Source organism: Micromys minutus (assembly GCF_963924665.1).
Source record: "Micromys minutus genome assembly, chromosome: 20".
Classification (NCBI taxonomy): domain Eukaryota; kingdom Metazoa; phylum Chordata; class Mammalia; order Rodentia; family Muridae; genus Micromys; species Micromys minutus.
The window spans coordinates 13,862,961-13,879,361 of NC_137955.1; the positions used below are offsets into that span (position 1 = coordinate 13,862,961).

At 36.3% G+C, this 16,401-nt stretch overlaps 1 protein-coding gene across 2 annotated transcripts in view; it reads right to left on the reverse strand.

The window, feature by feature from the left end:
- Positions 1 to 2,084: 2,084 nt before the first annotated feature.
- The window catches only part of DDX4 (DEAD-box helicase 4), a gene marked incomplete at both ends in the record, with an annotated part of 51,664 nt that continues 37,347 nt past the window's right edge, over positions 2,085 to 16,401 (reverse strand). For both annotated transcript variants that reach the window (XM_080933827.1, XM_080933826.1), the window contains 9 exons: positions 2,085 to 2,171; positions 2,742 to 2,855; positions 2,974 to 3,244; positions 3,848 to 3,947; positions 6,032 to 6,177; positions 8,201 to 8,367; positions 9,878 to 10,007; positions 15,094 to 15,248; positions 15,682 to 15,834. In XM_080933827.1, the coding sequence (XP_080789953.1) occupies positions 2,085 to 2,171; positions 2,742 to 2,855; positions 2,974 to 3,244; positions 3,848 to 3,947; positions 6,032 to 6,177; positions 8,201 to 8,367; positions 9,878 to 10,007; positions 15,094 to 15,248; positions 15,682 to 15,834 (1,323 nt within the window). The remainder of the gene's footprint in view (positions 2,172 to 2,741; positions 2,856 to 2,973; positions 3,245 to 3,847; positions 3,948 to 6,031; positions 6,178 to 8,200; positions 8,368 to 9,877; positions 10,008 to 15,093; positions 15,249 to 15,681; positions 15,835 to 16,401) is intronic.

The following is a 16,401-nucleotide window of genomic DNA, read 5'->3' on the forward strand; positions in this document are numbered from 1 at the left end:
ACATGGTCACACTTACATATTTCCTTGTCTCGTTTTCATTCCTTTTCTATATGCTCAATACGTTTTTAGCCAATCTATTCCTTTTCTGTTCTTAGAGCTTCAATTCAACCTTCATTCCTAACTAAAAAGATTTTTTCAATTCTATACTTTGTAGTCTGAGTGCCTGAGTGTTTTAAATTTAGCATACAAGGTACTGAGTATCATTATAGCATTTTCTGAAAGTTCCGTGGATAATTGTAAGGGGAGGTGCTGATACTAAGATCTTGTTCCCCAACTGGTACTTGATTTGTCAATAAAGAAGGCCAGGAGCCAATTGCTGGGCAGAAGGTACAGGCTGGGATTTCTGGGTCCTAGGAGGAAAAAGGACTTAGGGAAGAAGAGGCTTTTCCTGCCATGCCTTGGAGGAAAAGGGGAGTAGCAATCATTTAAGACCTCGGGGAGACCTAGGCCCATGGCCTCCACTATAGGCCTGTGGCCAAGGATGAAGACAAGAGACGGAGATATTAAACTGGTAAGGGTACACACCTTTCCAGGCGGGAGCTATCTGTGCCCAACAATTCTTAGTAGTCAAATTAGAAGATAACAGCTGTGTGTGCATGTTTTATCTTCAGATTCAAGGTTCTCAGGGGTGGGCTGGTAATGCCACCCTTCCCGTGTCAGAGTCGGGAAGAAAAAGAAGCCAGGTCAAGGCTGGCAGCAGCTATCTCAGAGCTGAGCCTGGTGGAACAAAAGGGAGCCAGGAAGGGCTGGTAGTGTGGCTGTAGTCTCAGGCAAAGGCAGTATGCCTTCGAAAAATGAATCAACTTTTAGTGAGAATTTATGTGGCTCTAAATGTTAAATTGTGTATTTAATAGAAAACATTTACCTGATACCTCTGGGCTTTTTTAGTTGTTATTGTTGTTACCTTAAACTTTGAATAATATGGTTTATATTGAATGCTGAGATGTTTTGATAAGTTTTATCAAATTTGATAATGTAATGATAAATGTTTTAAAATGTGAATGATTTATCATATATCTTAATAACTGAATTGTGGATTTTATATAACAGATGATTAATAGGATCAAATTATGGCTCACCATTAAATTGATTATAAACGAGTGTATTTCTCACTCCCCCCTCAAAAAAAAAAAACAAAAAACAAACAAACAAAAAAAAAACTACACACAAAAAGTGGTCTTAAATAGCTCATAGAGTAGGTAAGCCTCTGAGAACAGCAGCATTCTTTCCTTATCAACTGTAAAACCTGAATAACAAGAAAAGAAGAAGCCGAAACTCTGTTTGTTGATAAGTTTAGATTCTAAGACTAATTCTCATGACAACATCTTGATATTTGTATGAATTTATACATTAATATTTGTTTACAACTTCTTGTTCACCACACTAATTTCAAAAGATATAAAACATCCAAATATGAAAGCTAGGAACTTTAATATGCCACAAGAAAAATGAAAAATGCTGTTGGAAAACTTAGGGGGAAATTGTCTCATCTTTTATTTCCAAGGAAAATCTGTATATTATAAAAGCAAACATTTGTCATGCCACCAAGTACAGAGCTCACATTGCAAACTGAAACATTTTCATTACATGTCTGATGATCTAAAAAATCAAGTAACTTTGAAAGGCTTCAGTCTCCACTGTTTCATGAAAATCATGTTATTACATTGTACTGACACACTATTCTTTTAAAGGATCAAGTAGAAATTAGACCCAATAATTAAACTAGAGTACATCATATCCTGTTGCTTGTTTTATAGGATCATAAACACTATACTAAGACTTAGCACTTGGACATGAAACATGTCTTAACTTTCTGAAGAATATACTAGAAATAAGCAAAACATATAGAATGCTTTAATATTTCCAGTTAACACAATTTGTATCAGTAACTGCAATGTTGTAACTTCAGCATTTCACGTAACTAATCAATAAAGCTGGTTATTTTTTTAAAGGGTTGGGAGTAAGAACAGAAGAACAGGAGATATAAGAATATCAGGTTTCACACTTCTGTTAAAATTTTAAAAATAAAAACCATTTTTCTTCTCTGCATCAAAACTATCAGACTTGAAGTATGTTGGTTTGCTTTAATCCCACGACTCATCATCAACTGGATTGGGAGCTTGTGAAGAAGAAATCCCCGCTGTATTCAATGTGTTCTTGCCCTGGTAATTCTTTTAAAAAGAAAAGAAAATGAAAGAATCAAGTTATGACAGCCCTAATGTTACACCATCCAGACTAATAGCAGAGACTCATTTTCTACCTCAATCATCTCAAGTCATCTATTGACTCATGAAATGATTCATTTCAAAGGAAGGTCCACATAATCCTGTGATGTCTAAATTGTACAAAATTACACAAGAAAAGGATTTTTTTTAAGTCACTAGCTTTTAGAGAGCAGAAAAAATGTATTACACTTCATATAAGCATAAATGTTTTATTGGAACACTCCTCTATACCAAGATTTACTAAGGAAGAAAAGAGGTCTGGCATGTCAGTGAAAGCTGCTTCTCTACAGCCCTAGAGTGTTGTATTAATAATGTGGCCAAAGTGAAAGAATTCTCTACAAAGTCAGAAGATCCCAACAAATACCAGAAAAAGGAACTGGGATGTTGACACTGTAAACCTGAATCATGAATACGTGCATATGTGTGTGTGCATTAAAATGACAGTTTTAATTAAATAGTCTTATCTCATAGAATCAAACACATTTAGAAAGCCATTTCTTAATGTTTCTCACTAACCTTCCTAGTGTCAACAGATGCAAACACAGTTCCTCTCGTGCTATTACTGAAGCTGGGAGGTACATATGTACTGAACGCAATTTCTTCTAACCATGCAGGAACATCCTGTTGAGCCTTGAGAAAATAAACATTTCTTATGAAACATGAAATTTCAAAAATTGTAAGATTTCTCAACAACAAAGAACTATTTAATTTTAAATATTTAAAGATAAAAAAATCTGTTTAAACTTACATCTGACAGTACTTTAACTAGAGGCTGTGCTAAATGATTATCAGATTCCGTATCAAAAAAAGAAATCGCCCTGCCAGTATTTCCACAACGCCCAGTACGTCCAATTCGATGAACATATTCATCAATGGTAGAAGGAAGGTCAAAATTGATAACATGTTGAACATTTTCAATATCAAGCCCTCTGGCAGCCACTGAAGTAGCAACAAGAACTGGGCACTTTCCACAGCGAAAATCTCCAAGGGCTTGTTCTCTTTCCCTCTGTTCCCGATCACTTAAACAAAAAAGTTCATATTAGAACCACTTTTGAGAAATTTTTAAAGTCTATCAAACAGTATATTTTAAAAAGTAAAAATTGCACTTAACTATACATGCCTACTTTCCACACATTTTAACAACCAGGTACTTAATACACACTATAATTTCCAGGTATTCTAATAACCCATCCTCAGATGTCTTTAGTTGGGACAACCACCTCTAGTAGAAGTTAGAGTGAGAGAGACAGTGAACAGGGCCAGAATATTTTATATATACATATATATAATATTTTATATATACACACATATTATAAATTACATATATATGTTGTATAAAAACAATCATTTTTATTCTGTGCAAAAGGATGATTGCTTAAAGTAAACTACAGAATTCTACATATTAAAACACGATTTTGGATCTTCTAGTAAAGTACCAATAACTGTTGTTAATATGCCATCAGGGCACACAGAGTAAGCATACAAATACAAACTAAGATTCTCTCACTAGGTATATGGGATACCTGTACATGCAATTTGTCAATGACAAAAAATCTTTTATGGGGCTTCTTAAATAACTAACAAAAGTTATTTTCTTGCTAGAAAATCATTATTGTACTCACCCATGAATACTTGTAGTTGATATTTTTTCTTGACAAAGAAAAGTTGCAATGAAATCTGCTTTTTTCTTGGTTTCAACAAAGACCATAGTTCTTTCATCACCTACAAAACAAGATTATTAACATCTAAACAACAAAATTAAGCCAAAAAAGGGCATATTACAATCAAGAAATTTTGTCTAATCCACACCATAACTGTACTGGCAGCAGCTGCTATGGAAAAAGTTCAGTGTTTTCCTGAATGGATGTTAAAAAGAAAGAGACAACTGCTTTCCTACTAGATGGATAAAATAAACAGTAAGTGTGGCTTCTTAAGCAAATATAGTTAACTGTCAGCCATTTCTCAGTAATTGCAAATGTCTGTTTCTTTTTCCTCTTCATTTCCTATAAATGAAATAATCTAATCTTTCATTTTGCCCAGATTGGTCAAAATTACACTAATGTTATGTGACCCTAGGCTGCTAAACTCTATAATCTATGTTCAAATGTCATCTCTTAAATCAAATCCTTTCATTCCCAGAAGAAGACAGAGTTAAGTGGCAGTCTTATCCCCTCACTAAGTATTAAGAACTTAACTGGCATAGGTTATTCTATGAGGGATTACTCTATAAAATGCTGAAAAAGTAAGACTTAAGACATCTACAGCCTCAGAAGAAGAAAGAATTTTCCTGTCTGTCAGCTCACTTCATCTAACAAGGTATTTAGTAGCAGCCTGTCACTATTAAAGACATTGAAGACAAAAAATAATTTGGAACAGAAGTGAAGTCCTGGGGCACAGCAAAATTAATAGAAGCAGGCAACTTCAGGAGGCAGGAGGTGGGGGGACCTTCTAGAACGTACCAGAGACCTGGGAGGTGAGACCCTCAGGACTCAAGGGGGGGACCTTAGATGAAATGTCCTACAGTGGGAGAGAGACCGTGTAGAGTCCACCTCCAGCAGAAAGACAGGGCATCAAGTGGAGGGACAGGGTTGCCATCCTGCTGTCAAGAGCTCTGACCCAGATTTATTCCTGTCTAAAAGGGGACAAAATGGAGAAGAGACAGAGAGGGGAGGTCCGGTGACAGGCCCAAATTGGGATCCAGCTCAAGGGGCCAAGGCCTGACACTATTACTGATGCTATGGTATATTTACAGACAGGAGCCTAGCATGGCTTCCCTCCAAGAGGCCCAACAAGCAGCTGACCAAGACAAAAGCAGATACTCACAACCAATGGACAGAAGCCAGGGACCCCTGTGGATGAATTAGAGAAAGGCTGGAAGAAGTTATGGAGAAGAAATGACCCCATAAGAAGACCAGCTGTTTCAACTAACCTGGATCCCTGAGATCTCTCTGACAATGAGCCACCAACCAGGCAGCATGCACCAGCTGATATGAGGCCCCCACACATATACAGAAGAGGACTGCTGGGTCTTGTCTCAGTCAGAGAAGACGCACCAAACCCCTAAGAAACTTGAGGCCCCAGGGAGTGAGGAGGCCTGGCAGTGTGGAGGTTGTGGGGACATCCTCTTGGAGATGAGGGAGAATGGGATGAGGAACTGTCAGAGGGCAGACTGGGAGGGGGATAATGACTGGACTGAAATAAATGATTAAAGGTAATTAATAATAATAATTTGGAAGAAGGCAGAGAAAAATTTCTCATGTGTATTAATAAAGACAGCTAGATCCTCAAATACCCTCTAGCTTTGAAACACTTTAAATCTTAGAATTATAGGAAGACTCATTAGTAGGTAAGAAATGAGGAACCAGTTAAAATCAGCAAGAGCTCATGATATTCCTTTGAAGACTGGGTCTTGCTATGTAGGCCAGAGGCTGGTTTCAAGCTCACAATCTGCCTGCCTTACTTTCATGAAAGCCTTTAATAGTATCACTGTTACTCAACAGATAAAAACGTGCTACTATTAAGCTTTTCTACTTTTCATATGTACATATATATGAAATAAATGTATGAAAATGCTATATATACATATATATATATGCTGAAATACTTTTTAGCCAAGTATTAAGCTAAGTCTAAAATACCTTCTATATTCAACTTTTATAGAGCTAAAGTAATCTATAAATAAAATAATCTATAAAAGATTTACAGAAAAATGAGATTAAAATTTATTCAAAACAATGATGACTTCAAAAAGTAAGAAATTTTAAAATTCAAAATCATGACAAAATAATTATACTAACACAAGGTACCTATATTTCGTAGAATCTCAACAAGTTTTTCTCTTTTTGAATACTGGCCCACTTGAAGTACGGTTTGCTGAACATCTCTGCAAGCTCCTCCCACTTGTCCAACAGCAACAAACAAATAATTCGGCTTTAAAAACTCCCCAGCCAACCTTAAGAGAGAAAACATTGCTCTTTAGCTTACTCTCACGAACTTGTGCTCAGCCCTGCTGATGTCATCTCACACTGACTGAACAGCAACACAGAACAGTGAGTCATTACTTTTCTCATCCACATAGTATTTTCAAAGATCAGAATAAGATGTTAAGATCTTTAAAATATAAACCTAGTAGCAAAATACTGGTGTCAAACTATGAACAGGAATTTCCAGTAAATTCCGTCTATGCAAAATTATGTAAAATGTGTACTTAACAATAAAAATATGAACTACAATGCTGACTCTAACAAGCAGAAATTTTTAAATTAAAAACTGAGCTGTAAGGGGCCTGAGAATACAGCTCAGCTGTTTGGGTACTCCTTTAGCGTGTACAATGCTGTGGGTTTGATTGCCAGCACCACATGAACAGTCTCAGCACTCAGGAGACAGAGGCAGGATGATCCCCAGAAGTTCAGTATCACCCTTAGCTACACAGTGAGCTTGAGGCCAATCTGTGACATATGAGATTCTGTCTCATAAAAGGGATAGAGGGAAAGAAACAGGCAGGGACTGGTTTAAATGTAACCCTAAAGCATAATTCTATTCTAACCTCAATATTTATAAATATATCCTATTGCTCAGATTTGTTTTCTGAAATATTACTTAAGTTACTCTTCTGTAAATAAACCAGATTACAGATAAATGGTTTTCATGCCACAATACATATAGAAAAGTAAGACCAAAGGGCCATGAAGAATTGGGCTATTTAAGGCTGCCCCAAAAGAATCAACAGATTGCATCACACACTGCACTATGTACAAGCTCCAAGCCTACAAGAACTGTGCTTTCTTTGCAAAGAATATCCCATGGATCACCTTGGAGGCAACTTTTTATAAGGAGATGTCAAGCAATACAACATGGCAAATTAGTCCTGGAAAGATGGATCTTTATACGGTGTACAAGCCAGAGCCCACCATCTACCATCACACCCCAGTAGTCACTCAACTTGGGAAATCACCTTCCTCTTAGGTAAGGAGAAAGAGTTCCCAGTTCTCAAAGAGAACAGTTAGTTTCATTAAACAAAACAGTAAGAATTCTGCTGAATCTACTACTGGCATTGCCTAGTCTACTTAGGCTCCCTGTGCCAAGTAAGGAACTAGCTGGTAGAGGAAGAGTCTATCCTATGAAGGATGTGTAATCCCAATCCCATCCCAATCTCTGAATTTACAAAACCACGGGATACACAGCATGATCCATAAGTATTTGTCAGTAATTGGTTTATGAACTTTCTACCAAAGACCAATTCTCCTAAATATTATACATTTAGGATTAAATACAGCATAGTGAGAATAACTTTAGTAAACACTTACTGATTACCAGCTATATATACATACAATAAGAATGGAAAGAGAGGAGGGAAGGGAAGAAGAGGGGGAGAAAGGAGAAATTATAGTAATAATGCAAAGTCACAAACAAAATTGAAAATTAAGTGGCAAACCTTAATGCACGTGCTTACTTTGTACTGCATGTGTAAAGCTCTTTTTAAACAGCAATGCAAGTATCCGAAACCAGAATATTCACATTGCTTTCATTTGGTATATATTTGTTACATTGTATATGTGTACATGCAAGTGTGCTCACATGTCCATACATCTGCATGTTTGTGTTAGGGTTGTACATGTGGAGGTCAGAGGTCAACCTTCTTTCCTGAGACAGGGTTTCTTACTGAAATCTGGGATCTGTCTATAACAAGCTAAGCTGGCTGGCCAGTGAGCCTAGGGACTTGTCTGTCTCTGCTTCCTCAGCACTGGAGTAAGAAGCCAACTTCCTACATGTGTGGTAGGGGTTAAACCCAGATCTTTATACTTGCATGCCAGGCATTTTACCTACTCGTAGATTAATTAATTTTGAGACAGTCTTACTGTGTAACCCTGACTGGTCTCAAACACAGAGATTCATATTTCTCTATCTCCTAAGTGTTGGGACCAAAGGCACACACTACCATTCACACTTTTGTTTTTGAGAAGAAAAATATTTACCTCTGGATTTCTTCTGGAAAAGTTGCACTGAATAAAAGAGTTTGGCGTTGTTCCTTTGATGGCATTCCTGGACAAGAAATTAACTTCTTCATCTCTGGTCCAAAACCCATATCCAACATTCGATCAGCTTCATCCAAAACTAAGTACTTGACTTGTTTGAGACCAATCTTTAAGGATATTTTCAAAGATAAAAATAGAGCATACATACTAGTTTACATTAGGCTAACATGTGCTTCACAATCTCAACTGTTTAAAAGTACTTTTAAGGGGTTATGTTGGCTTGTTGTATGTCAACTTGACACAAGCTAGAATCATCTGGGAAGGAAATCTCACTTGAAAAACATGCCTTCATCAAACTGGCCTGTGAGGCATTTTCTTGACTTAATGATTTTTGTGGGAGGGCCCAGCTCACAGTATATGGTACCACCTCTGGTCTCAAGACCTGAGTTGCTATAAGAAAGCAAAATTCCTCCACTGGCCTCAGCTTCAGTTTCCTGCCTCCAAATTCATGCTATGCCTGAGACCCTGCCCCAATTTCCTTCAATGATAGTCTGTGATACCTAAGTTGGCATTTACCTGTCTAATACACAGAAAGTCAAGGAATACAATGATGAGAGTTGTTGGTCTCATCATAGATAATTATAATATAGCTGACCTAAACTTTTACTAATACATAAAATTTGTTACAATTAAGTTAAGCAGAACCTAAAATATCTACAGTAATACTTTACACTAGAACTTACTGTAACTACTTGAATGTTCTATTATTTCAACTGTCTAACCTATTAGGCAATAACCATATATAGTTTGAATAAATATGAAACTAAGTTTTTTATTTTAAAATATACGTAGTCACATATGGATAACAGTTGACTTGTACTAGATAGCATGGATTTGTATCTTGACAAAATCATGATAAAACCAAACTTTAATGTAAGAAAATAAAATCTATTATCATTAAATACTGAAAATAGATTAGCTTTTTTTTGAAATTGGGTCTCACTATGTAGCTCTGGTTATCCTAGAACTACAAGTAACTTTGACACTACCATAAAGATTGCTAGTACACGTCTGAGAATGGTTTCTCTAGCTACTTTTAATAAATTTATTTTTAAAGGTACATTTACCAATAAGTGTTTTAAGTACCTCCTTTATAGAATGCAAAATAATCTATTGCAGTTCATTAACAAAAATTCTTAAAGAATTTAGATATTATAATTGGGTATAAGATCCCCAATTAAATAAAATCTCTTCTTAAAAGACTTAAAAAATTAACAACTCACATTACTACCATTCACATTTTTTAATAGAAGACAAAGTTATTGATGCCCCAGAGAAGATGACTTAGAAAAAACTTTTACCAAAATGTATATGAAACTATATAAAAATAATCATTGTATTTTCTTCCATGTAATAAAAATATTACTGAAATCAGATACAGATTCTAGCCCTAACTCATTGACTAGAGCCAACAAAAGACTTTCTGAGCAAATCGTTAAACTCATTTTGTTTCCTCAAGTATAATATAAAAAGTACTATGCCCTGTGAGATTATCTTGACAATTATGAAAATTAATTCAAAGCACCCACTAGAATCAAAACATAGAAAATACATCTCTTATAATCCCCTTCTGTTCCCTATAAAATAAGCATCAGGCTAACAGTTTTTAAGGCTTACCTTTTCTTTGCCTATGATATCCATCAGCCTCCCTGGAGTAGCACATAATATATTACACCCTTGTACTATCTGTCGAATTGAATGCCCAAACTGAGTTCCTCCATATATGACAACAGCTCTTACACAAGTCCTAAAGAGAAATGTCTTTTTCTAGTTATTTGTAAATTATTAATTTGCCACTTTATGAAACAAGATCCATAAACAAAAAACACTCAGCTATCTAAAAAATGTTCAATTCTGTTGAAAGGGGGAAGTTTATAATGTCAAAAAGCAAATAAAACAAATGGGAAAAGGCTCTCTGAAGTACGACTATCATCCTTCCTCCCAAATCACCAACTCACTCAGAGGAATTGCATGTTCTCTAGTACTATGACGGCTGGCAAGCAGAAAGAAAGCTTCTTGGTCAGTACCAACATCCCAATGTTCTATCTATTCATCTTTGGGTACAGACATTATCTAAGTTCTTCAAGCATGCTTTTTGTTTTGGAAAATGTCTTTCTTAGATATGTATAATAATGTATAATGTATAATAATCATATTTGACCAAGGAAAACCTCTTATCATTTCAAAAGGGCTAGCCCAAGTAATCAATCACAAAGAGACAGAAAATACGTAGACTGGACAGACAATACAGAGACAATACAAAGCCTGAATAAATCCAGAGACTGGGCAACAAATGCTGCAGCTAGTTTTTTTTTTTTAAGACTAAAATGTAAGGTTTTAATTTAATTAAGTGTACATTTAAGTTTTTAAATTATTGTATATTGATAGAAATTAAAGTTTTGTTTTATTATATATTAATAGGAATGTTTTCTTTATTATATATTAATAGAAATTTAAGATGTTTGATTATTATATATTGGTAGATATTTAAGATATTTTGTTCATTATATATTGATAGAAATTAAAGGTTGTTTTGTTAGACTATTGTGTCTAAGCCATTTATTGAAAATGTGATGTTTCTTATATTTCTATTGAGTATAGATTGTTGATGTTAGAGAACAGGACAATTTTAAGCAGAAAGGGGGATATGAAGTAAAAACAGGGTTCTGTGGGAAGCGGTTTGATGGTACTTTGCTGGGGCAAAGACGTGGAGGAGAGTGTTCTGAAATGGACACAGGACAAAGACTAAGGTGGACTTGCGATGGGATGTGGCAGCATAGACCTCGGACATCAACATGGTCCCAATGTTTCATCTTTTAAAGGTTTGAAATAAGGCTCCTTACTACTTGTGTGGTAGAGCTGGCTTCAAAGGTGTGCAACCTATAGTTACACTGTCTCAAACTCCAAAGTGTAGTGAAATTTTTGGAATTTTGGTTTCTTTTTTTCCCCCAAGAAACCTGTTTTTTTCCTTTTCTCTGTCTTTTTTTTTCCTTACAACTTTATTTAAAGAAGAGAGATACATGTACAGATTTTTAAAAGCATTTTGGCAATTCTTTTAGAGGTTTGATAGTATGCATTGAAATCCCACTAGTTACCATAAGCATAAAGTACATGTAGAACAGAATATACCACATGGAAACAGAGTTTTCTTGGTGTGCATAGATTAAACATAATGATCTTTGAATACCAAAATATTGCCACAAGGCTATATTCCTAGCTCTTGGATTATTAATGATTTAAGGTCTACACTCTGAGAGGGTGCTATACACTTATTTTTTTTTCCTAAGAAGGATTGAGGGTTTCACTATTTGTCCTTTGTTATTCTTGAGGTTAATATGGCCTGCAAGTTGTTTCTGGGGTATTCATAACTTTCTGGGGCTAGTATCCAATTATCAGTGACTGCATATTATGTCTGTTCTTTTGTGATGGGGTTACCTCACTCAGGATGATATTCTCTAGGAATTTTATAAAGTCATTGTTTCTGATAGCTGAGTAGTACTCCATTGTGTAAATATACCACAATTTTTGTATCTATTCATCTACTGAAGAAGGACATCTGGGATCTTTCCAGCTTCTGGCTATTATAAATAGGGCTGCTATGAACAATGTGGTGCATGTGTTCTTACTGTATGTTGGAGCATCTCTGGGGTATATGCCCAGAAGTGGAATAACTGGGACTTCAGGTAGGACTATGTCCAATTTTCTGAGGAACTGCCAGACTGATTTCCAGAGTGGTTGTACCAGCTTACAACCCCACCAACAGTTTAAAAACCACAGAAATATAAAAATGTTTTCACATATTAATCCCAGGTGTGGCATATGGGACTGCTTCAGATTGTCCATAGCAGCTGACTATGATTTGCTCCATGCTTTAGCAGAGGTTTGATTTTGCCAGCTGCAGACAGTTTCTGACTGTGATGTTCCAGATTCCAGGATCTTTTCAGAGGGTATGTAAATGCCAAGGCCCTAAGAGGTTGAATTCTTGGTTGGTTGTTGGGCTGTTGTTGGTGATGGTTTATTTAGTCGTGAGCAAAGAAACAACAACAAGATGAAGAAACTAAATATTCTAACATGGAAGATCAAACTTGCCCCAAGAAATGTGATGCACCTAATTAGCAGAAAGTAGACTAACCCTAACATCACCCTCTTTCTGAACCCTGACTTCTTTCACAGATCTCTTTCCTTTTCTCTCTCTTTTTTCCTCTTATCTAGTATGATATGGTTGAAAGGGTGGAAGAAAAGTGGAGAAGGGTGAAAGAAAGAAGAACCCACAAAGTACCAAAAGACAGTTACACCAAAGAGCCTTGGTGCTTGGCTTAATGTATCTTGCAACCCTATAATAACAGCTTTATAGAAATGGGCTCAAAACTTTAATTTTATATAAGTTCTGGCAAATTATATCACCAGTCCTGAAAGTTAGGAATGTAGTAGGCTGACAGTGTATGATTTATGAGACTGCTACTTTATAACTATGCAGCTTTCTATCTGTTCTTTCTATCTAGAGCACCACCTGCCATTTCCTAAGACAGTTAAGTATCATTATGAGCAATTTATACTAGATGGTTTTTTTGTCAACTTGACAAAACTTTAGAGTCATCAGGGAGTAAGAAGCCTTAATTGAGGAAATGCCTCCATAAGAACCAGCTATTGGGCATTTTTTTAATTAATAATCAATGGGGAAGGGCCCAGCCCATTTTAGGTGAGGCCATCCCTGGGCTGGTAGTCCTGGGTCCTATAAGAAAGAAAAGCTGAACAAGTCAGGGGAAGCAAGTCAGTAAGCAGCACCCCTCCAGGGCCTCTGCATCAGCTCTTCCTTCCAGGTTCCTTCCCTGTTTGAGTTCCTGTCCTGACTTCAGTAATAAACAGTGTTGTGGAAGTATAAGCTGAATAAACCCTTTTCTCCCCAACTTGCTTTTTGTTTATGGTGTTTATCACAGCAACAGAAATCCTAACTAAGACACAGTCCAATCAAGCGGCTGAACCACTGAAAACTTGGCTGTTACACCTCATAAGAGACTATATGCCAGAAACACCCAACAGAGCTGCACCCCAATCCTTAACCATTACAGAGCATGACACTTATTGTTGTAACTAAGTAGATCTTACAGTAATTTGTTAGGTATCAATAGATAACACAATATCAAATGTTAAGTATATAGTTCAACTGAACTTCTCCTATGAGTAATAAAAGTGTACATTAGTGTAAGCTTTAAAATAATTTCATGTTAATGTTAACATCAATAAAAAAAAAAAAGCCACTCCACACACAGAGATACTTAAAGAGAAAACCTGGGAAATGTGACACAACCATAGTTACTCAGTTACTCAGAAGGCTGAAGGGCTGAGGCAGGATGATCACTTTGGCTAGGAGTTCAAAGTCAGCTTGAACAAAAAAGCATCACCTCATAAAAATGAAAAACCTTAAATCTATCTGTCTGTCTCTGTCTCTCCCTCCCTCCCTCCCCTGGTCTCACTGTTTGTATGTTCAGAAGCTAGGGTTGAAGTCAGGTGTTTTCCTGTCACTCTCGCCGCAGTTTTTGACACAGTATCTCTCACTGAACCTGAAGTTCACCAGCTTAGCTAGGCTGGCTGCCAACAAGCTCCAGGGACTTGCCTGTCTCAGCCCAACCCCACAGCATTTGGAATTAACAGATGTACACTGTTGCACCTGCTTTTACATGGAAACTAGGGATCTGAACTCAGATCCTCATGTTCACAAAACAAACACTTTTACCAACTAAACTATCTTTCCCCATCCTTCATAAAATTATTATACAGCAAGACATTATGTATGCTTTTATTTACAATGGTCCAAAGAAGTCAAATGCTTTAAAACAAAATGCATATATACACAAACAAACCTGAAGTTATTAAAATTAAATTTGAGTGTATAAAAGTCTTCTACACTGTGAAGCCAAAAAGTAGGTAATTACCAGGGACATTTAAGGTTATTTTGTAAAAGTTTTTAAAATGTACTTATTTATGTGTATGTGTGTATGCTTGCATTATATATGTGGACTATGTATGTATAGTCCAAGTGGAGGTCAGAAGCAGCAATTAGACCCCTTAGAACTGGAATTCGAGGTAGTGAAAACCACCATTTGTGTGAGGATCATCAAACCTGGTGTTCTGCAAAAGCAGCAGGTGCTCTTAACCTCTGACTCATCTCTCCAGCCACCCCATCCCAGTTTAAACATGTGTTACAAACTACCAGAAGGGTCAGTGAGACAGCACAGCAGGTTAAAGGCATTTGCCTCCAAGTCTGATGCTCTAAATTTTATTTTTGGAACCCACACAGTAAAAGGAGAGAGAACAGACACAAGTCATCCTCTGATCTCCATGGAGCTTCTGTGCATACATGCACGCATACACGCATACATGTATGCGTGCACGAGCACACACACGTACAAATAAATATTTACTACTGAAAAAGTCAAGTATGGTGCCAGACACCTATAATCTGGCTACTTGAGAAACTAAGGGAGAATTTCAATTTGAGACTAGGCTTGACAACTAAGTAAGATCCCATCTCACAATTTTAATAGGTGTGTAGCTGACTGATATAGTACCTGTCTAACACATGCAAGGCGCTTTAGTCAATCCTTAATATCAGAAAAGGCAAGCCACTGAACACCAGTATTTGTAATATTTTATTATTTATATGCCAGCTACTTTTGTTACTTCTAAAAATATAGTCAACAAATAAGATTATAAGAAAATGCATTCCATTTAATTATACTAAAGTCTTTCTGAGTATATTATTGAAGAGCTCTCAAATCATTGAGAGAAGTCTCTGAGAACTGCTTTATGAGTGACATTCCAGATATACTTACCCAAAAGAAAATTTTCTGGCTTCCAAATAAATTTGGTTGATCAATTCTCGAGTTGGTGCTACAATGATACACTGTGGCTCCTGTAGTTCCTTAAAGCGACTGGCAGTTATTCCATCCCGCATCATATGAGCCAAAATAGGCAAGAGAAAAGCTGCCTAGAAGTTAAATTGACTGATTTACAACATAGCACTTTTGTCCCTGCCAAAAGCTAGTTCTACTTTATATAGCCATAGGACTCCCTTCCTTCTTGCTGTAGATTTATGATAAGAACTTAGCATAACTTTTATTGCAAAGAGTTAACTAGGTCTTCATAGTCATGCTATACAACATAACATGTTTGATAAAATTAATCGAGATCAACACATTAGTCTCTTAAGAAAATAAGGGTAGTTATGTATCCTGGACAGTGATAACATAAACACCAAGAAAATAAAAACTTAGCAGACCGTAAATACTTATGACGGCTCCGATTATCTACAACTCTTCTAACCAGTAGAAGAGAGTCAAGCTACTTATGAAACACCAAAAGAAAAAACCCAACAACAAACAGTTTGATAGAGGGCTAGGCTATTTGGAAAGATGACTTACAGTCTTCCCAGACCCTGTTTGAGCACAAGCCATCAAATCTCGTCCTGCTAATACAATAGGAATACTGTATTTCTGCACAGGAGTAAGCTTAGTGTAGCCAGCTTTAGCAATGTTGTTATTCAGTGTCTGACAGAGATTAGCTTCTTCAAAAGTCTACAAAGGAAAAGAAGCCAATGATTAAATGATAAACTGCATACAGCCATATGCTCAACATTTCATAAACAGATTCCATTTAAGTGAGCTTTAAACTTTGATTCCACTTTACATAGCAATATACACCACTATAAATAAATAAAATGTATTTTCATGACATGATAAAAGTATTTCCCATAAACATTGCTTGTAAATACTTTTTTCTACCCTCTTAAACCCTACAAGACAACAAAAAGCTTTGATAAGTAACAAAGGCTTACTGTGAAACAGAAGATCTGTTATTCTCTTTACAAAAATCCATTTCCCATGGCCAAAGAGATTAACTCAGCAGTTAAGAGCACTGGCTGCTCTTCCAAAGGATATGAGTTCAATTCCCAGCACACACATAATAATAGGCTTACAACCATTTCTGACTCCAGTCTAAGGGCTCTGATTCCATCTTCTGGCCACCACAGCCACCAGGCATTGATGTAATGCAAAGACATATATGCAGGCAAAACAACCACACACATAAAACCCACTTCCTAAGACCTACTTTTCCCACCTAATTAGGATGTGAACATTTTG